Source organism: Scyliorhinus torazame, chromosome 13, assembly GCF_047496885.1.
Source record: "Scyliorhinus torazame isolate Kashiwa2021f chromosome 13, sScyTor2.1, whole genome shotgun sequence".
Taxonomy (NCBI): domain Eukaryota; kingdom Metazoa; phylum Chordata; class Chondrichthyes; order Carcharhiniformes; family Scyliorhinidae; genus Scyliorhinus; species Scyliorhinus torazame.
In genome coordinates, this window is record NC_092719.1 from 28,862,279 (window position 1) to 28,884,009 (window position 21,731).

Consider the following 21,731-nt stretch of genomic DNA (forward strand, 5'->3'; position numbering starts at 1 on the left):
ATAGATAGAGTAGACAGTCAGAGACTTTTTCCCCGGGTGGAACAAACCATTACAAGGGGACATAAATTTAAGGTGAAAGGTGGAAGATATAGGAGGGATATCAGAGGTAGGTTCTTTACCCAGAGAGTAGTGGGGGCATGGAATGCACTGCCTGTGGAAGTAGTTGAGTCGGAAACATTAGGGACCTTCAAGCAGCTATTGGATAGGTACATGGATTACGGTAAAATGATATAGTGTAGATTTATTTGTTCTCAAGGGCAGCACGGTAGCATTGTGGATAGCACAATTGCTTCACAGCTCCAGGGTCCCAGGTTCGATTCCGGCTTGGGTCACTGTCTGTGCGGAGTCTGCACGTCCTCCCCGTGTCTGCGTGGGTTTCCTCCGGGTGCTCCGGTTTCCTCCCACAGTCCAAAGATGTGCGGGTTAGGTGAATTGGCCAATGATAAATTGCCCTTAATGTCCAAATTGCCCTTGGTGTTGGGTGGAGGTGTTGAGTTTGGGTAGGGTGCTCTTTCCAAGAGCCGGTGCAGACTCAAAGGGCCGAATGGCCTCCTTCTGCACTGTAAATTCAATGATAATCTATGATTAATCTAGGACAAAGGTTCGGCACAACATCATGGGCCGAAGGGCCTGTTCTGTGCTGTATTTTCTATGTTCTATGTTCTTTAGTCCATAGCCTTATATGCTATGGCATTTCAAGTGCTCATCTAAATACTTCTTAACAGTTGTGAGGGTTCCCGCCTCTACCATTAAAACTCAGAAGCTGGTTACTACAGTCGATAGCAATTTGCATTTAATTAGCACCTTTAACATGTGAATTGTCTCAAGTCGCTTCGCGGGAGCTATTGCCAAACAGAATTTCACTCCGAGACACAGAGAGATATTTTGACAGTCATCCAGACTCGAAATGGTAGCCCCTTTTTCTCTCCACGGAGGCTGTCAGACCTGCTGAGATTATCCAGTATTTTCCGTTTTTGTTTCAGATTGCAGCATCAGCGGTAATGTGCTTTTATCTAGAGAGATATTAGGATTATTCATATATCAGAGCATCTTAAAGAGGAGGGAGAAGTAGAATCATAGAAGTTACAGTGCAGAAGGAGGCCATTCGGCCCATCGCGTCTGCACCGGCTCTTGGAAAGAGCACCCTACCCAAGCCCACACCTCCACCCTATCCCCATAACCCAGTAGCCTCACCCAACACTAAGGGCAATTTTGGACACTAAGGGCAATTCAGCATGGCCAATCCACCTAACCTGCACATCTTTAGACTGTGGGAGGAAACCGGAGCACCCGGAGGAAATCCACGCACATACGGGGAGAACGTGCAGGCTCCGCACAGACAGTGGCCCAAGCCGGGAATCGAACCTGGGACCCTGGAGCTGTGAAGCAATTGTGCTAACCACTGTGCTACCGTGCTGCCCACGGTAGAAAAAAGTAGAAAAGTTTAGGGAGGTCATTTTAATTCTTCGGGCCTAGAAAGCTGAAGATTTGGCCAAAAGAACTCAGGACAGTGCAGTGAGCCACAATTTGTGTCATGACACAACAGTTGGTTTGCGAACTAAAACATCTCTCCTTATTCATCACATTTCCCACCTCTTGGCCATTCAGCACTGACCTGGTCCTGGAGTTCTACCAGGGTCATAATCTTTGTGTCGATGGGCCATTGTCCAGGCAGGAACACTCTCCTTTCCATGGTGAGTCATCTTCTCTGGTAGCGTTCTTGGTGCTGGCGTGCCGCTATCTTTCAGATCTGGGTGGCGTTTGGCCATCGAGTAAGCAGGTGCCCTGTTTGTTGTTGTGTCGTGATCCCAGTAACCTGGAAAAAGATCAAACAAGGAAATTTCAGCAGCTTTACCATAAAACCGTAAGACGTAGGAGGAGAAAGAGGGCATTCAGCCCATTGCGTGTGCTCTGCCATTCAGGCCATTCAGCCCATTGCGTGTGCTCTGCCATTCAGGCCATTCAGCCCATTGCATGTGCTCTGCCATTCAGCCCATTGCGTGTGCTCTGCCATTCAGGCCATTCAGCCCATTGCGTGTGCTCTGCCATTCAGGCCATTCAGCCCATTGCGTGTGCTCTGCCATTCAGGCCATTCAGCCCATTGCGTGTGCTCTGCCATTCAGCCCATTGCGTGTGCTCTGCCATTCAGGCCATTCAGCCCATTGCGTGTGCTCTGCCATTCAGGCCATTCAGCCCATTGCGTGTGCTCTGCCATTCAGGCCATTCAGCCCATTGCGTGTGCTCTGCCATTCAGGCCATTGCGTGTGCTCTGCCATTCAGGCCATTCAGCCCATTGCGTGTGCTCTGCCATTCAGGCCATTCAGCCCATTGCGTGTGCTCTGCCATTCAGGCCATTCAGCCCATTGCGTGTGCTCTGCCATTCAATAAGATCATGACTGATCTAATATGCTAATCCTCAATTCCACTTTCGTGCCTTATATCTCCATAACCCTTGATTTCCTTACTGATTAAAAATCTGTTGCCTCAGTCTTGGACATACTTTTTTAAAAATAAATAATTTTTATTCAAATTTTCACAAGATATCAACAACAAAATACAGAAAGAAAAGAACACCCCCCCCCCCCCCCCCATATCCCCATATACATAAATAATAAATTAACAGCCTTCATCAACACAAAGGCAAATATACACGCCCACTCAAGCCCCCCACCCCCGGGTTGCTGCTGCTGCTGACCATCTTCTAATGTTCTGCCAGGAAGTCTAGGAACGGTTGCCACCGCCTGAAGCACCCTTGCACCGATCCCCGTAAGGCAAATTTCACCCTCTCCAATTTAATAAACCCCGCCGTATCGTTGATCCAGGATTCCACGCTTGGGGGCCTTGCATCCTTCCACTGAAGGAGAATCCTTCGCCGGGCTACCAGGGACGCAAAGGCCAGAATACCGGCCTCTTTCGCCTCCTGCACTCCCAGCTCCTCTGCCACCCCAATATTGCGAGCCCCCAGCCCGATCTGACCCTGGATCCGACCACCCTCGACACCGTCCTCGCCACACCCTTCCAAAGTCCTCCAGCGCTGGGCACGCCCAGAACATGTGGGTGTGGTTTGCTGGGCTCCCTGAGCACCTAACACACCTGTCCACGCACCCAAAGAACCGGCTTATCCTTGCCCCGGTCATGTGAGCCCTATGCAGCACCTTAAATTGTATGAGGCTGAGCCTCGCGCAAGAGGAGGAAGAGTTCACCCTCCCCAGGGCATCCGCCCACATCCCCTCGTCAATCTCCTCACCCAACTCCTCGTCCCACTTACCCTTTAGCTCCTCCACCGAGGCCTCCTCTCCTCCTGCATCACCTGATACGTTGCCGAGATCCTCCCCTCTCCAACCCACACCTCTGACAGCACCCTGTCCTGGACCCTGCGTGGCGGCAGCAGTGGGAACTCCACCCCCTGCTGCCGAACAAATGCCCTTACTGCATATATCTGAAGGTGTTCCCCGGGGGAGCCCGAACCTCTCCTCCAGCTCACCCAGGCTCGCGAACTTCCCGTCCACAAACAGGTCCCCCCTCCTTCTAATACCTACCCTGTGTCAGCTCAGGAACTCTCCGTCAATCCTCCCCAGGACAAACCGGTGGTTCCCCCGAATCGGGGACCACACCAAGGCCCCCACCTCCCCACTGTGACGTCTCCATTGCCCCCAAATTTTGAGGGTAGCCGCCACCACCACGCTCATGGTATACCTCGCTGGAGGAAGCGGCAGCGGCTCCGTCACCAGTGCCTCCAGGCTCGTGTCCACACAGGACGCCATCTCCAGCCTCTTCCATGCCGCCTCATCCCCCTCCATCACCCAGTTATGCACCATCGCCACATTGGCGGCCCAATAATACCCACAGAGGTTAAGCAGCGCCAACCCCCCCCCCATCCCTGCACCGCTCCAGGAACACCCTTCTCACCCTCGGGGTCTTCTGCGCCCACACAAACCCCATAACGCTCCTGTTAACCCACCTGAAGAAGGCCCTAGGGATCAGGATGTGGAGGCATTGGAACAGGAACAAAAACCTCGGGAGCACCGAGGTTAACGGACTGCACCCTACCCGCCAGGGAGAGTGGCAGCACGTCCCACCTCTTAAACTCCTCCTCCATCTGCTCCATCAGCCTCGTGAAGTTAAGCTTATCATAGAATTTACAGTGCAAAAGGGCCCCCAGCTCCTAGCCACCTGGACCCCCAGGTACCTGAAACCCCTCACCTCCCTTTTTAGCGGGAGCTCACCAATCCCCCTCTCCTGGTCCCCTGGGTGCACTACGAACAACTCGCTCTTCCCCATATTAAGCTTGCACCCGGAGAATTCTCCACACTCCCTAAGGATCCTCATCACCTCCGGCATTCCCCCCACCGGGTCCACCACATATAGCAGCAAATCATCCGCATAGAGCGACACCAAATGCTCCTCCCCACCCCGCACCAGCCCCCTCCAGTTCCTCGACTCCCTCAACGCCATGGCCAGGGGTTCAATCGCCAGCGCAAAGAGCAATGGGGACAGGGGACACCCCTGCCTCAACCCCCCGGTGTAGCCGGAAATACTCTTACCTCCTTCTGTTCGTGGCCACACTCGCTACCGGGGCCTCATATAGCAGCCTCACCTACCTAATGAACCCCTCCCCGAACCTTTTCAACACCTCCCACAGGTACCCCCATTCCACCCAATCAAAGGCCTTCTCCGCATCCATCGCCGCCACTATCTCCGCCTCCCCTTCCATCGCCGGCATCATTATAACATTCAAGAGCCTCCGTACATTAGTATTCAACTGCCTCCCTTTCACAAACCCCGTCTGATCCTCGTGTATGACCTGCGGCACACAGTCCTCTATCCTCATGGCCAAAATCTTTGCCAGCAACTTTGCACCTACATTTAAGAGTGAGATCGGCCTATATGATCCACACTGTAGGGGATCCTTGTCCCGCTTCAGGATCAGGGAAATCAGCGCTCTAGACATAGTCGGGGGCAGCTTCCCTTGCCTCGTTGAAGGTCCTTACCAACAGCAGGCCCAGCAGGTCCGAATACTTCCTGAAAATTCAACCGGGAACCCATCCGGCCCCGGTGCCTACCCCGCCTGCATGTTCCCTATCCCTTTGACCAACTCCTCCAACCCAACCGGTGCCCCCAACCCTGCCACCTGCCCCTCCTCCACCCTCGGAAACCTCAGCTGGTCCAGGAAGCGACCCATCCCTCCCTCTTTCAGTGGGGGCTCAGACCGGCATAGTTGCTCGTAGAAGTCCCTGAAGACCCCATTGATACCCACCACACTACGCACTGTGCTCCCTCCTCCATCCCTAGCTCCCCCGATCTCCCTAGCTGCCTCTCGCTTCCGAAGCTGGTGCGCCAGCATCAGGCTCGCCTTTTCTCCATATTCATATACCGCCCCCTGCACCTTCCTCCACTGCGCCTCCGCCTTCCTGGTGGTCAACAAATCAAACTCAGCCTGGAGGCTACGCCGCTCCCTAAGCGATCCCTCCTCCAGGGCCACCGCGTACCTCCTAGCCACCCTCAAAATCTCCCCCACCAGCCTCTCCCTCTCTCTCCTCTCCCCCCTCTCCTTGTGTGCCCTAATGGAGATCAGCTCTCCTCTGACCACCACCTTCAGCGCCTCCCAGACCACCCCTACTTGCACCTCCCCATTGTCATTAGCCTCCAGGTACCTCTCTATACACTCCCAGACCCGCCCGCCCATCTCCTCGTCCGCCAGCAACCCCACCTCTAGGCGCCACAGCGGGCGCTGGTCTCTCTCATCCCCCAACTCGAGGTCCACCCAGTGCGGAGCATGATCAGAAATGGCTATCGCCGAGTACTCCGTATCCTCCACCCTCGGAATCAGCACCCTGCGCATGACAAAAATGTCAATTCGGGAGTAGGCCTTGTGGACATGTGAGAAGAATGAAAATTCCCTGGCCCCCGGCCTCACAAACCTCCATGGGTCCACCTCTCCCATCTGGTCCATGAACCCCCTCAGCACCTTGACCGCCTCCGGCCTCCTGCCTGTCCGAGACCTAGAGTGATCCAGTGCCGGGTCCAGCACCGTGTTGAAATCCCCCCCATTATCAGGCCCCCTGTCTCCAGGTCCGGAATCCGGCCCAGCATACGCCGCATGAACCCCGCATCGTCCCAATTCGGGGCATATACATTGACCAACACCACCTGCTCCCCCTGCAGCTTGCCACTTACCATCACATACCTACCGCCATTGTCTGCCACAATGCTCGACGCCTCGAACGACACTCTCTTCCCCACCAAGATTGCCACCCCCTGATTTTTAATCTTGGACATACTTAACGGCCCAGCCTCTACAGCTCCCTGTGATAAAGAATTCCACAGATTCACTAACCTTTGAAAGAAGAAATTTCTCCCAATCTCTGTCTTAAATGGATGCCCCTTACTCTGAAATATCTTTCCTCAGATAAGGGGAGCAAAACAGTATTCCAGGTGTGGTCTAACAAGTGCCTTCTATAGTTTTAGCAGCACTTCCCTAATTTTCAACTCCATTCCCTAAATTGCTAGTTTAGCACAGTGGGCTAAACAGCTGGCTTGTAATGCAGAACAATGCCAGCAGCGCGGATTCAACTCCGCTACCGGCCTCCCCGATCAGGCGCCGGAATGTGGCGACTAGGGGCTTTTCACAGTAACTTCCTTGAAGCCTACTTGTGACAATAAGCAATTATTATTATTATTGAAATAAAGGCTAACATTCCATTTGCCTTCCCTATTATCTGCTGAACTTGCATGGTAGTTTTTTTGTGATTTATGCATGGAGGACCCCAAATCACTCTTTACTGCAGCTTTTTGCAGCCTTTCTCCTTTGAAATAAAGGCTAAAATTCCATTTGCCTTCCTTCCCTATCATCTGCTGAACTTGCATGCTAGTTGTTTTGTGATTTATGCGTGGAGTATCCCAAATCTCTCTGTGCTGCAGCTTTCTCCATGTAAATAATATTCAGCTCCTTTATTCTTCCTACCAAAGTGCATAACTTCACATTTTCCTACATTATATTCCATTTGCCAAGTTTTTGCTGCTCACCTAACCTGTCTTTATCCCAATATAGACTCTTTGTGTCATCCTCACTCAGCACTTGCCTCCCCACCTATTTTTGCATCATCCGCAAACTTGGCAAGAGTGCACTTTCCTCTTCCAAGTCACTAGGATTTGGAGCTGTTTTGCAGAATGTTTTGAATGGTCTTTGCATGTTTGGAATGCTCCACCCCAGAGGGTTATGGATGTTCCATTGTTGACTGGGATAGACAGACTTTTTTTGGTCGCTTCGGGAATTAAAGGGTATGGGGAGTGGGAATTAAAGGGTATGGGGAGTGTGAATTAAAGGGTATGGGGAGTGGGAATTAAAGGGTATGGGGAGTGGGAATTAAAGGGTATGGGGAGTGGGAATTAAAGGCTATGGGGAGTGGGAATAAAAGGGTATGGGGAGTGGGAATTAAAGGGTATGGGGAGTGAGAATTAAAGGGTATGGGGAGTGAGAAATAAAGGGTATGGGGAGTGAGAATTAAAGGGTATGGGAAGTGACAATTAAAGAGTATGGGGAGTGAGAATTAAAGGGTATGGGGAGTGGGAATTAAAGGGTATGGGGAGTGGGAATTAAAGGGTATGGGGAGTGGGAATTAAAGGATATGGGGAGTGGGAATTAAAGGGTGTGGGGAGTGGGAATTAAAGGGTATGGGGAGTGAGAATTAAAGGGTATGGGGAGTGAGAATTAAAGGGTATGGGGAGTGGGAATTAAAGGGTATGGGGAGTGGGAATTAAAGGGTATGGGGAGTGGGAATTAAAGGGTATGGGGAGTGGGAATTAAAGGGTATGGGGAGTGGGAATTAAAGGGTATGGGGAGTGGGAATTAAAGGGTATGAGGAGTGGGAATTAAAGGGTATGAGGAGTGGGAATTAAAGGGTATGGGGAGTGGGAATTAAAGGGTATGGGGAGTGAGAATTAAAGGGTATGGGGAGTGGGAATTAAAGGGTATGGGGAGTGGGAATTAAAGGGTATGGGGAGTGGGAATTAAAGGGTATGGGGAGTGGGAATTAAAGGGTATAGGGAGTGGAAATTAAAGGGTATGGGGAGTGGATGGGAAAATTGAGTTGAACCGAAGATTAACTATGATAGTATGGAATGGCGGAGAAGGCACCATAGACTGTGTGATATAATTATGCCCCTATTACCTTCCTTTCATCCATATACTGTTATGTCTGCATTTCGTTAGTCCAGAGGGAATGCAAATATATGTAAACAGTGACAAATTGGTATCAGATTTCCCTGGGCTCTTGGGGGAATAGTTCACTGGACATTCTAAATTAATTTGAATAATGCTAGAGGAATTGTTACTAAATATTGTCACATGCCCTCACAGCGAGAATGCAGCAACCCTGTCACAGCGAGAATCCTAATTTGGGTGGGATTGGGCGGTTAGTCAGGAGTTGACGCCGCCTAAGGGTGGAGGAAATTCCCAGCACTGGTTGGGGGCGGGAGGAGCGAGGGCCCTGACCTTTCACGCCAGCTCGGTGGCCTCTCTGTGTGGGCGCACCAGGAAGGAGAGGTCAGAGGGCAAAAAAACTTCAGGTCGAATGTGTTTCGGATCCTGGGCCAGCTCCAATGTTGTGGGGTGGACAAAGTGGCCGCATTTTTGATTGGCTTAAGTTAAACATCTCTGGAGGTGGTAGGAATTGTCAACAGAAATCTCAAACACACAAACGTGTTTTGTTTGCCCGGATTTCCGCGGCTGTTGTCAGATTCTAGGTGGAAAAATCAGCCGCAGGTTCCTGAATTCAGTGTGTTCCGTGTCATTGAGGCGCCATTGTTGAGTCATTCTTTGAATAAAGATGACTGGATAGTTGACATACCAAATAGGTGCGGTCTTCTAGTGTGTGTTTCCTGCTCACCATAGGAACGGGGATCGGTGTGAGTTAGTGCAGCAGACTACTTTAGGATTTGTCTGACAATAATTTGTGACATCGTGATTTGGGGGAATGTCCAAATCATTGCTGACTGCCCTGGTCTTTCGTCCCAAAGCTGAAAAGAAAGTGGTCCAGGAATGCTAAGGTAAGCCGTCTCATATGTGGTGATATGCATCACTGGAAATACACAAGGGGTTAATGTAGATACACTAGGACTGAGTAAACACTAGAGGGAGCACCAGAGACATCATGACACACAGACATTCAACCAATAGGTCAGTAAGGTAGGACACGACCAATGGGCAGTCAAGACACACCCAGAGGTGACACTACCACAAGGGGGCTACCCATATAAAAGGACAGGGCACACATGCTCTTGCTTTTTCCATAGGCGACACTCAGAGAGACAGGGGCTGATCAGGAAGCATCACACCCACTGCATGGATTAGAGCAGACTGGTTAGTTAGATTGAGTTACTATAGCGAGATCAGCAGGAGAGTTGAACTCAAGTAGGAGAATTATTAACTGTTCAATAAATGTGTTAAACCTATCTCCAAGTCTGAACCTTCCTTTGTCAGCGCATACATCAAGGAAGCAACTTATGCTACATGAAGAAGCATAACACAACATCATACACACCTGTCTGTCCACGCAAGAGGTATTTGGGACCTGGACTGTTGTACATCGCTGCAACGGCCATTCTCGGGCGGTGGGGCCTCCATGTTCCAACCCAAGGATCAGCAGGCATTGTAGATGAAACTTATCTGAAAACGGGGGGGGGGGGGGGGGGAGAAACCATGATTAGAATTGAGTTCGCACCCTGAAATAGCCACGACACGTTTAGTGGCGTTTCCCAATGAGGGAGTTCAGAATCACTGTGGAGGAGTTTGCGATCAATGCTCTCAAAAAGAGGGAAGGATGAGGTGGTAGCCATTCATCCCGGTCAGAAACTAGGCGCATTGAGCGAACCTCGCCCATCGCAAACATCCCCTGGGGGTCAATGAGGCGACTATTTGGGCGAATCAATTTGAGCAGAGTTGGGTTGACCGAGTTGGAATGAGGTTTGGGTTCATTTGACCCCTGAACCTAAATAATGGTCATTGGCGAAGGTGTTGGACTATGATGGTGGAGTGGTGACATTCTCTGCCCTCACTCTTCCCCCACCCACCCACCTCCACACACACACACACACACACATTTTCAGGAGGAGGCAGTGGGGTCCAAGGCCGGGGTCTTCCTATAATTGGCACCAAGTAAACTGGAGTGAGATCAAACCCAGGCAATACACATCCGAGATCGAACCTTCCTTTGCGAGGGTCTCCTTTGCAATTGGGGCTTCAGACAAAGCTCACAGCACAAGGTAAGGTTTTCAAATGGGGGTGCGGGCGGGTGCAGCCCACTATTCACTGTTGAGCACTCTGCCCATTTGAAGACACCAGCGGGCATTTAACAAGCTCTCTCCAAGCCCTGATCTTTCCAACTCCCACTCACTTTTAATTGATTCACAATTGAAGCGCGGAACAACGACAGATTGGCGAGAACACTGCCCAAGAATTGCAAGGAGTGTTGGGTGAGCGCGTCTCCTGCCTCCGACTCTCACACGGTTCAATGATCGCCGCTGGGTGAAAGCGCCATTGTCACCCCGGTTTCCCAGCAACAGCTACTTAAAGATTGATGACCAAATCTGATCAATTTCTTAGCTAACAATGCCAATGTGTTTAAAGGGGGGGTGGCAACAGGCTCGGCTCCTGGGCCACGGGTGAAAGTTTGCTAGGATTGCCAATCCTCTGTGACTTGCTCTTCCTGAAACCCTGACATCTCCTTTTGAGGAAGGGTCTGAAGAAGAATCACACGTCAGCGCTTCCTTTGCCCGCGGATGCTGGCAGGCCTGCAGAGTTCGTCTCGCATTTTCTGTTTATATCTCCTTTCTTCTGCTTTATTTCACATCAGGTCTAATAATTCACCACCTTCCCGGCGCAGAGAAAACATTCAAGGTGCAAAGTAGTCCATTTCTGATGCTTCACTGGTGATGGGGAATTGGCTGAACAGAACACAGGTCAGCGAGACCGCTCTACCCCCCCCACCCAACTGTTCATTAAAATGATAAAGAGATTCATTTTATGTTCAGTACAGAGACTATTCCCTGTGCTGGACAACCAGAACAACGAGGCAGCCTCTTAAGATCAGAGCTCCCTCTCTATAATAATAATCTTTATTGTCACAAGTAGGCTTACATTAACACTGCAATGAAGTGACTGTGAAAAGCCCCTAGTTGCCACATACCGGCGCCTGTTCAGGTACACAGAGGGAGAATTCAGAATGTCCAATTCACCTAACAGCACGTCTTTCGGGACTTGTGGGAGGAAACCGGAGCACCCGGAGGAAACCCACGCAGACACGGGGAGAACGTGCAGACTCCGCACAGACAGTGACCCAAGCTGCAAATCGAACCTGGGACCCTGGCGCTGTGAAGCATTAGTGCTAACCACTGTGCTACTGTGCCACTCGCTCTGTTATACATTCCCCACTATACCATATTGTGCAAAGAACAAATCCTGGAAACTCAAAGAGCAATACCACGTGAGATCCACTAATCTACATTAGTCACTGATATTGTGGCTACAGAACAATGGGGATAGGAGGATTTAGCTGGGGTGCTTAAAATGATGAAGCGATTTGATCGGGTAAGTACTGTGGTGGATGAATCAAGAACAAGGGGACAAAATCTTAACATTATGCCATGAAGGAGTGAAATTAGGCTGCACTTTCCCACAGGAAGCACTGAGGAATGCGAAAAGTTTGCTTATTGAAGCCTATCGTAACTGGGGGCAATGTTCTTGTTGCAGATTGATAGGATTTGTTGGGTAAGTGGAGCAACTTATATGTGGAGCTAAAGTGAAGTCAAGGGATAGATCAACTATGTCCCATTGAATAGTGGGAGAGATTTTGATTGGTTGAATGACCGACCCCTGTTCCTTTGAGGTAAAATAGAGACAGGGCTGAGGGAGTTACATCAAGCGATGTTCAAATGGCAAAGGCAAACTAAATAATTGGACAGGAACATTATGTGCACGAAACAGGAAATTCCAGTTCTGTCTCGAGTTACTGAGGTAGTTTCACAACTTCATTGAGCATTTGAAATGGTGCCAGAATTATAAATGTAAAAGGCTGGGATCGGCAGAAGGCAGAGTTGATTAAGCCCGCCTGAATTTGGAGAAATGGTCCAGGAAGAGACCATGGCACAGGGATGAGAACACTGTATTTGGTAGGACTATGCAGTGCAATCTCCTGCCCTTGACTTGAAGCCTTTCAATTGCTATCAGCTGGGCAAGTTCTCCTTCAGACCAGGCGGGTGCCATTGTCTTTTGAACGTGTTCTGTCTTTCATCAGCCAAGAAACATTAACCAAAACATCCAGGTCATTTTAAACGACCCAGCATCGGAGGCTGGGGTGATGGGGTATGGGAGAGGGTCGGTTTGAGGCCTGCATATCAGCTGTTTCTGAACTGTCAGTGACTGTCAGTTTATGCTAATTTTACAGTTGATATGTGACATCTTGCAGTTTATCCTCCTGTTAGTTCATTCCCCACTCCCCCGGGACTGAGCTACTGGTTGGAAGTTGGTCTGGCTGAAAGCCACCTAGAATTCACCTTGGAGTTATTTCTCGTAAAATTGTGTCCGTAAATCCTCAGAGATCATTCATTATCTGTTTTCTCTTTCCTTTAGGAGGTGTTCTGTATTAATGCAAGGAGCTGTGTGAACTTGGAATTGGGAAGATATTTTTATAGAGCAGCACTACGTGATCTCCAGAGCAGGATCAGAACTGGATAAATTACTAACCTAATTTCTCTAAAGGTGTGGAATTGCTTCTTTATTTCAGTGCTCTAACTAGATAATTAGCCATGCAATGACGTCGAGTGAAGCACAGAATATTCTGTTCTGTCCCTGGGCAGTGTAGGTACAGAGGTAGGGCAGTTCCTGTTAGGGCTCTATTATTGTTGCGGCATTCAGTCTTTAATTAGTATGCAGAATGTAAGCAGAAAGGAAGAATGTTTAGGGAATGGGAAAAGCCATTAGGCCAGTGTGGTCTTTTGTGCTGACTGTCCACTTAAAGGCAACACAGAGTGTGGGTCACTTGACTTAGGGAACCAAGACAGGAGTCATGCAAGGAGCTTGGTATGAGGTTTTCATAGCTATGAGGCTGCTGTTTTCTAAATCCTCCAGTATTAAATCCTTTTTGTGTTCACAATGAAGTCTGTGAAAGTGTATCATTACAGTCAGTTAGCTGTTCTTGCCAGAAATCAGCCCATCCATCTACCTTCCCCATATCCCTTAACCACCCCATCGCCCCTGCTAATCTCTACCCACTGATCTTTTCACCATATTCCTTAACTATTCCCTGTCCAGAGTTCTTGCCTCCTATTGCTTTCAGCACTCCAACCATCGGTCAATTTGTGTGAAGAAATAGTTTTCAACACCAGTCCTGAACCAACTGGGCCCTTTCCCTTTGTCCTCCAGCTATGGCTTAACTTATCATGGTGATCAGCAGTGACCTTTGTTTTTTTTTTACCTCAGCAGGATCCTTTCTCAGTTGCCTTCATGTTCCCTCCTTCCAAGACTCAGACAACAAAATACAGGTTAACATCAACAGATAATTTATTTTGCTTGCAGCAAGGGGAGACCATGGGCTGGATTCTCCACACCATGACGCCAAAATCGCGTTCGGCGATAGGCCGGAGAATCCATATTTCCGCACAAAATCGAGACCGGCACCAGTTCTGCTATTCTCCGCCCCCTGAAAAGCGGCGTACTCGGGGAATATGCCACGCCGAGTATCCACCGCCTCAGGCCATTGCTAGAGGCGTGCCTCACAGGTTCGAGAATGTAGGACTTATAGGCAGCAGGCTTTCTGGAGACACTTCATTTCTTCTCAAGCTGGGCCTTCAACTTGACGTTTGGCCCCAGGCCTCTCTCCACCAAGAACTCATCCCCTCCGACCTTATAGAGAGAATGACCAGATTCTGAACCTTTCCTGGACAGCCTGCAATGTTTCTCCTGCAAACAGATTCATCGCAAGTTCAGAAAACACAGTCTTTCTGCAGGAAAAACAGAATGGAAAATAGAAAGGCTTTCCCCCTTGGCTGCCAAAGTGTAACTGAAACCTCCTCAGGTCCCTGAACCATTTCAGTGTGAACAGATCCAATCACTGTCTGTTACTGGGCAGAGCACAGCTTTCCAGGCCAATTCATTTTCCACCAGCCAAGCCAATCAGAGTGAGTCATCACTGATGCCTTCTGCTGCTGCAATCCTCTGCTCAAATTAAAGGCACAAGCCACATACAAGCTGCTTTGCCTTAAAGTCCCAGGTCCATTAATCATCCATGGATCAAAAATGTAGCGGCAAAATAAAAGAAAGAAAGAGGATATAAGGGACTAAACAGGTAACAAACAGGATGGACCCTTACAAAGCTAACTTTAATGAACTTAGGCCCCTGACTGAGATGTGCAGCTATTCAGCAGCCTGTTTAGCACTGAGCTGCATGCTGCAACCATTTAAATGAGCAGGCAGCAACATTCGTCCTGCATCAGAAACATTGAGTGCAAGCTAATCCTGTGTGACATTCTTTCAGTCTGTTTTGTGGGACTACCCAATTTTGCTCCCTCAATGTCCCTGGGCCATGCACGGAAATATATTTTTAAAAACAGCCAGGGTACTTACTCCTGGTGACTTTTCACAAGGTCTTGTCGGATGGTATGTTTCTGCAGATGTTACAAATTCTCACATTTTATCAATATTGGGCAAATTGTGATATATCAAATTGAGAGGATCAGCGAACTGCCAATGAATATCCAAGTGCAATATTTTACGCCTCGCCATGGTGGGTCTGGGCTGTAAAATGCGGCGAGCCGTTCAAAACTCCGTGGACTTCAACAGGACTGGAAAATCCGGCTAGTGTAAAATATTACCCCAAGGCTAGGAGAATGAAAAAAGAAGTGATGGACGCAGTCTAATAGAAAAGAACTACAAAGTAATCAGTGTGCGAAACAGGAGTAAAGAAAGGTAAATATACTTGAATTGAAAATATGCAGGGAAGTGTGTAGATAATGGCTAGTGAGGGGCAGCACAGTGGCACAGTGGTTAACACTGCTGCCTCACAGCGCCAGGGACCCAGGTTCAATCCTGGATTTGGGTGACTGTCTGTGTAGAGTTTGCACTTCCTCCCCGTGTCTGCGTGGGTTTCCTACGGGTGCTCCGGTTTCCTCCCACGGTCCAAAGTTGTGCTGGTTAGGTGGATTGGCCATGCTAAACTGCCCGTTAGTGTCCAGGGATTTGTAGGTAATTGAAATGATCTACCATGTGGAATTAGTGAAGTCTTGCGACACTAAAACTCAGTAGAAATTTGAGTTAAACTTCTCGGATGCAAACAAGAATCTTTATTGCCTCTATTTGATTACAACTAGGAGAAACTTAAATCTATTCTCCATAAAGTCTGGCTAGCAAAAGGACTTAAAGAGAAGTAACTTGTACACAATGTAACTTTCAAAATAATACAGAAATGGTTTCTTGCTTACGGCAAAACAGCTTGCATTTACTTCAAGAGTTAGAGTGGAAAAGTGAAAATATGAAAATAGAGAGAGCGAATAGTTAGGTCAAAGTATAGGATGATCCTGGAATAAAGATGGTCGTACAGACCATCATGTTTAAAGGAAATCTTATCAGTCTTGAGCCATCTATCTACACCCCTATGTCGCCCTAATAGGTTTGGGTTAGAATCAAATACATTTGATTCAATGGTTAACTGTCAATCCTTAATGTGCAACATAAGTTCTGAATGTTTCATGTTTGAATATTTGTGTATGTTATGGAATGCGATTTTGTGCTTTTATCAAGACTGGTTTCTACTGGTTTTCTGCTGACTTTGCTCTTATCCACATTCTGGACAATGGTGCCTTCATATTGCTATGGTGCTTACTTGGCCTTGATCTGATGACTGGCACAGCTCATTTCTTAATGTCAAACTGTCTTTGAAAATATGTTTATTAGAACAATAGCTTTTTAATCTTGCTGAGTGAAAATGTTGTTTTTATCTCCAATCAGTTTATGCATGTGTCAGGCATTTTGTGTCTCTGTTGAAGCTATGTGTTTTGTCATGACCTGAGGTTTTGAGTGCTGAAATCCTCATTTTCAAATGGGTATTAAAACTGGATCTTAATATTTACACTAACTAGCCTTCTTTTACCTATCAGATCTATCAGGAAATAGTTGATTACTATCAATTAGGTTAAGGGTTATTGGGATAGAGCAGGGAAGTGGGCATGGGTGAAGTGCTCTTTCAGAGGGTCTGTGCAGACCCGATGGGCCTCATGGCCTCATTTTACACTGTAGGAGTTCTATGATTCCATGATTCTATGAAATAAGATAAAAATCGTGAATTAATTTTGGAATTTAAAATCAATGAGATTGAAGACAAAAACAGAGCTCATGATGATTTGGACTCTTTACGAAAGAAGGCAGAAATCATTCTGGAGAAAGGTGCTGAGAGGTCTGAATGAGAAGCAACCAGGGCAGCGTTTCCTCAAACAGAGAACATCAAGCAGGGAGTTAAGATCTGATTGAAATCTCCTTTGGTAAACAAGAGATGGTGGAAGGATATTTTGCCATTTAGATCTTTTTCCAATGACTTTCTGCTTTGGCTCCAGTTTGTGTCAGCATCACAGACTGATATCTGTATTCCGCCAACATTGCTATGGGTGACGCTGGTTAAACCTGCCATGACCTGTTGAGGTGGTAGTCCTGATAGTGAAAACTTACAAATGGAAATAATCTAAAGATGGATTTTGCAGATTTCCAGTGATGGAGCTATGACTATTTCATTTGGCAGCTCATTCCATTGTGGGATTGTCCTTGGGAAGAAAGATTGTTGATCCACTGTCTTGGAAACAAATGGAGTGGGATTCTCCCTCCCACTGCACCCGTTTTCTGGTGCGGCGCTCCCCTGCCGCAAGCAGGATCCTCCGTCCCGGCAGCCGGCCAATGAGGTTTCCCATTGTGGGCAACCCCAGGCCGTCGGGAAATCCGCGGGTTTGAGTGCGCTGCCGGCGAAGCAGAGGATGCTGCCCATGGTCTTTGTAGTTTGTGTGGGTGACTACATGTTGTTTTGTCATTGTCAGGGGCACAGGGTACTTGTACATTCCCACCATTCCATTCTATATTTTACAGAACTCAGTCAGTCTGTGTTTCTCCCTCCTTTGCTGTAGTGATTCCCATTCCAAATCTTTGAGCAATGCAATATTTGTACTTCACCAAACAAATAATTCATTGAGATCGTTCTTTCTTATCCTGAACAGGTATCTTCATTTTCAGGCAAACACAATGGAAATGTGCACTAGCCAGCCGCACGCTAATGTCCCAGAAATTATTCGGAAGAAACGAGATAAAAAGGATTTGAGTGCTGAAGAAATCCATTACTTTGTGCAAGGTGTAACAAAGCAAACCATCCAAGACAGCCAGATAGGTAACACTTCCAGAGGCTTTTTCTCTTTCATTTTTAATGGTCCTAAATGTGTACATGTGACATTTGGAGTGTGACAAGTGTGTGACTCATGCCAGAATACAATGGAATTATTCTGATGTCTTGTATGTATGTACTGCCCAGTGTGGCATCCAGCCAAACAGAGCAGTTCAATCCACTCCAGTCCAGTCCACCCCACTCCAGTCTAGTCCAGTCCATTCCAGGCTAGTCCAGCCGAGTCCCAGATATCACCAATAATCGATCTGTACTGATCTCAACCGGAAGAACAGTGAGAATGACAATCGGTATTTGAACCAATGAGGTGGGAGTGGAAAATGAGGTGGGAGTGCGGCTACCCAGTAGCACAGTCGTTAGCACTGTTGCTTCGCAGCGCCAGGGTCCCAGGTTCAATTCCCGGCTTAGGTCACGGTCTGTGTGGAGTCTGCACGTTCTCCCCGTGTCTGCATGGGTTTCCTCTGGCTGCTCTGGTTTCCTCCCACAAGCCCTGAAAGACGTGCCTGTTAGGTGATTTGGACATTCTGAATTCTCCCTCAGTGTACCTGAACAGGCGCCTGAATGTGGCGACGAGGGGGTTTTCATTGCAGTGTTAATGTCAGCCTACTTGTGACAATAATAAAGATTATTATTAAATCAACCAAGTTCACTTTCGTAAATGGCATCCAATGGCTCCCGAAGAGAACAATAGGAGACCATTCAAACTCTCGACCTTGTTAAATCACAACAGAAGGGGGCCAGCCAGCCTCCCAGGGGAGTCAATTCCAGAGTCCTGTTCTGGATTTCCCCGCTTGGGGGGGGGGGGGGGGGGTAAGGTCGGTGAGTAGGGAAGTTGCTCAGCTGTGGATACCTGTCCACGTGGCTGATTAAACTGCAGCCTTCCCCAAACTCGCATGGGAAGGGGCCATTTGGTTTATCTTCTGGGTGGTTCTATGGAAAGAAACCCACGTTAATCGTCTCAGTTAATCAGTAAATAATTGCAAGGGTTCTGGTGAAACAGAGAAACAATGCTGGGTCAGAAATGGAAGAGCTACAGTCTCCTTGCAGACAGTATTTAATATTGATGTTTGGTACTGTCATTAATTTCTGATTAATTATTGATGTTTGGTACTGTCATTAATTTCTGATTAATTATTGATGTATGGTACTGGCATTAATATGTGAGGTGGAATGTAATGTGAAATTCCCCAGAACGGAGTCAAAATGTATATCTTTAATTCATTTTACTGGGTGATGTGTCGTTGGACAGGCCAGCATTTATTGCCCATCTTAATTGAGCTGTCTTCTTGAACTGTTGCAATTCCTATGGTCTAGCTACAGCCATAGTGTTTTTAGGGAGGGAATTACAAAATCCCTCCAATGCAGAAGGAGGCCATTTGGCCCATCAAGTCTGCACCGACCCTTTGAAAGTGCACCCTACCCAGTTCCAATCCCCCACCCTATCCTTGTAATTCCACCTCACATTTGAACACTTAGGACCACCCGGAGGGACTCCACGCAGACACAGGGAGAATATGGAAACTCCACACAGTCACCCAAGGTTGCAGTTAAACCCAGGTCCCTGGCGGTGTGAGGCAGCAGTGCTAATCACTGTGCCTTGGAGATGGTGGACTGGCTTTGGGGAGTTAGGAGGTGAATTCCTCTTTGCAGAATTCCCAACTTCTGATCTGCTGTTGTAATCACAGAATTTATGTGGCTGTCCAGTTCAGTTTCTGGTCAATGGTAACCCCCAGGCTTTCATAGAATTTGCAATGCAGAAGGAGGCCATTTGGCCCATCGAGTCTGCAACGGCCCTTGGAACGAGCACCCTACTTAAGCCCACACCTCCACCCTATTCCCGTATCCTCACCCAACCTTATGGACACTAAGGGACAATTTGGCGTGGCCAATCCACCTAACCTGCACATCTTTGGACTGTGGGAGGAAACCGGAGCACCCGGAGGAAACCCACGCAGCCATGGGGAGAAAATGTAAACTCCACACAGACAATCACTCGAGGCTGGAATTGAACCCAGGACCATGGAGCTATGAGGCAGCAGTGCTAATTACTGTGCCACCATGCCACCCATATAGCATCACCCGAACAGGGACTTGAACCCTGGACCCTCAGATTAAAAGTCTGATGCTCTACCGACTGAGCTATCCGGGCTCTTCCGACGCAATAATGACCATGTGTTCAAATAGCAAGTCTGGGTCATTTTGGTGCATAGGCACATATATACAGCAGTGCTTCAAACAACTTGCACCCAGAAATTGGAGTTAAAATAGAGTAGACCCTCTAGTTTTTAATTTCATTTTAATATTAGGGAGATGGAACAGAGGAAACCAAAGCTTTGGCCTCCCTCCACAGAAGCAGAGGGAGCCCCCACCATCTCTCCAGTCCAAAAATTGCAATCTTTATGTACTGTCAAAGAACATCGAATCCTCACCACCTGTCTCAAATTCTCACCACCTTCCTCTAAATCCTCACCACCTTCCTTGAATCCTCACCAAGGATGTTGACAATGGGGAATTTGGCGATGGTAATACAATTGAATGTCAAGGGACGATGGTTAGATTCTCTCTTGTTGGAGATGGTCATTGCCTCACACTTATGTGGCACGAATGTTACTTGCTGCTTGTCAACTCAAACCTGGATATTGTCCAGGCCTTTGGATATGGACTGGTTCAATGTCTGAGGAGTTGCGAATGGAGCTGAACATTCTGCCCAGACTGCTAGATTATCTTGTGGTCTTGGCTTCAGGCTGATGTTGCTGATCTCATTGGCAGCTCACCTATTTCACCCGAGTGGAACTCTGGATGATTTGCAATGGATAAATCATTGCCCAGACATTGAGTGAGAGGTGCACATCTGTAGCCTGCATTAGTCCTGACTCAGTGATGTTGAACTTCAGCAACTTTGCACAGTCCCAATAGCCATGCTTTTAAGGGCTTGGTTGCATTTCCTGTGACAGGTTCCTATGATGTTTTTGTTAGGTGCCATGCTGATGGCAATTCGCCTGCAGGGGATGACAAAGGAGGAGACAATGAATCTGACCAAAGAGATGAAAAATTCTGGTGACGTCCTGCAATGGCCAAAGGATTTTTCAGGGTTGGTAGTTGACAAGCATTCAACAGGAGGAGTTGGAGACAAAGTCAGCCTCATCCTAGCACCAGCATTGGCTGCCTGTGGCTGCAAGGTAAGGAAAACAGAGACTCCAGGCATGTGGATTGACTTAGGATTGAGTAGCAGGCTTTTGGATGAGTTAAAGGCTGGAGAGAATGGAAGGTAGGAGGCTGGCAAGAGGAATCTGGAGGGAACATGATCATGGATGAGGTTTTTCACAGCAGTAGGTCTGAGACAGGGTGCTGATGGGCAACGTCACAGATGGGGAAGTAGATGGCCTCAGTGTTGCAGACGATATGGGGTCAGAAGCTCAAGTTAGGGTCAGTTAGCGCAGCAAAATTGCAAAGGATTTGGTTCAGCCACAGCCAGTTATCAGAGAGAGAGGGACAGAGTCGGTGGGGGTAGGCAGAAGAGTTTGTATTGCGGACCGAAGATAATGACTTCAGTTTTTCCAATACTTAGCTGGAGGAAATGATCGCGTCACCAAGAATTAAATGTTAGACAAGCAGTGTTATAATTTAGAGACAGTGGAGAGGTTGGGAAGTGGTAGCGAGGTGGTGCTGGGTATCAACAAAGTGCAAGGGGAACCGATGTCATATATTTGGATCTCAATGAGAAATGCAACGTACAAGATAGATATCTCATGGACTTCGGGGATAATGCAATGGGAGCGGGAAGAGACACCATTGCAACGGCTATGACTAGATAATTGGGAATGCAACAAAACAAATCAAGACCCATTTATCAGAATGGCAGTGGAGAGGCATTGGAGGGGATGGTGTAAGAAACTATGTCAAAGGCTGCAGGCTGGTTGAGAAAGTGAGAAGAGGCTGGTTTACCACTCTCACTTAGGATGGCAATTGTGATTTTGATCAGAACAGTTTTGGGACTGTGGCGAGGGCAGAAACCTGAATACAAGGATTCCAACATGGCGTCACACTAAAAATGGGAATGGATTTGGGAGGTTGGAATATTTTCAAAGACTTTGGGGAAGAAGGGATGTTTGAAGATGTTATTGGTTTTCAAGGTGTGTGTGTGTGTGGGGGGGGGGGGTCAAGGATTAAGTCTTTAGAGAGGGACAATGATGGCAGATATTGGAAAGGGACGGGGACAGTACATGAGAGGAAGGAACCATCAACAATATTGGTGAAAGTCCAGGAAGGGAGTTAAGTGGTCAACAACTTCATGAGAATAGG

At 48.0% G+C, this 21,731-nt stretch overlaps 2 protein-coding genes and 1 non-coding gene across 4 annotated transcripts in view; 1 reads left to right on the forward strand and 2 right to left on the reverse strand.

Annotated features, from left to right (window-relative positions):
• Positions 1 to 10,483, reverse strand: part of cimap1b (ciliary microtubule associated protein 1B) — an 87,663-nt gene extending 77,180 nt beyond the window's left edge. Inside the window, exons 1-3 of the mRNA XM_072470865.1 lie at positions 10,395 to 10,483; positions 9,543 to 9,667; positions 1,616 to 1,816 (exon numbers count right to left, since the gene is read on the reverse strand). Of these exons, the coding sequence (XP_072326966.1) occupies positions 1,616 to 1,816; positions 9,543 to 9,651 (310 nt within the window). The 5' untranslated portion in view covers positions 9,652 to 9,667; positions 10,395 to 10,483. The remainder of the gene's footprint in view (positions 1 to 1,615; positions 1,817 to 9,542; positions 9,668 to 10,394) is intronic.
• Positions 10,484 to 12,638: 2,155 nt separating this feature from the next.
• Positions 12,639 to 21,731, forward strand: part of tymp (thymidine phosphorylase) — a 45,999-nt gene continuing 36,906 nt past the window's right edge. For both annotated transcript variants that reach the window (XR_011934031.1, XM_072471224.1), the window contains exons 1-3: positions 12,639 to 12,757; positions 17,251 to 17,417; positions 20,406 to 20,608. Coding sequence is in view for 1 of the 2 variants with exons in the window: in XM_072471224.1 (XP_072327325.1) it covers positions 17,276 to 17,417; positions 20,406 to 20,608 (345 nt within the window). In the remaining variant the exon portion in view is untranslated. The remainder of the gene's footprint in view (positions 12,758 to 17,250; positions 17,418 to 20,405; positions 20,609 to 21,731) is intronic.
• Positions 19,506 to 19,578, reverse strand: trnak-uuu (transfer RNA lysine (anticodon UUU)). Its single transcript has one exon. It is a non-coding gene; the product is annotated as a tRNA-Lys (tRNA).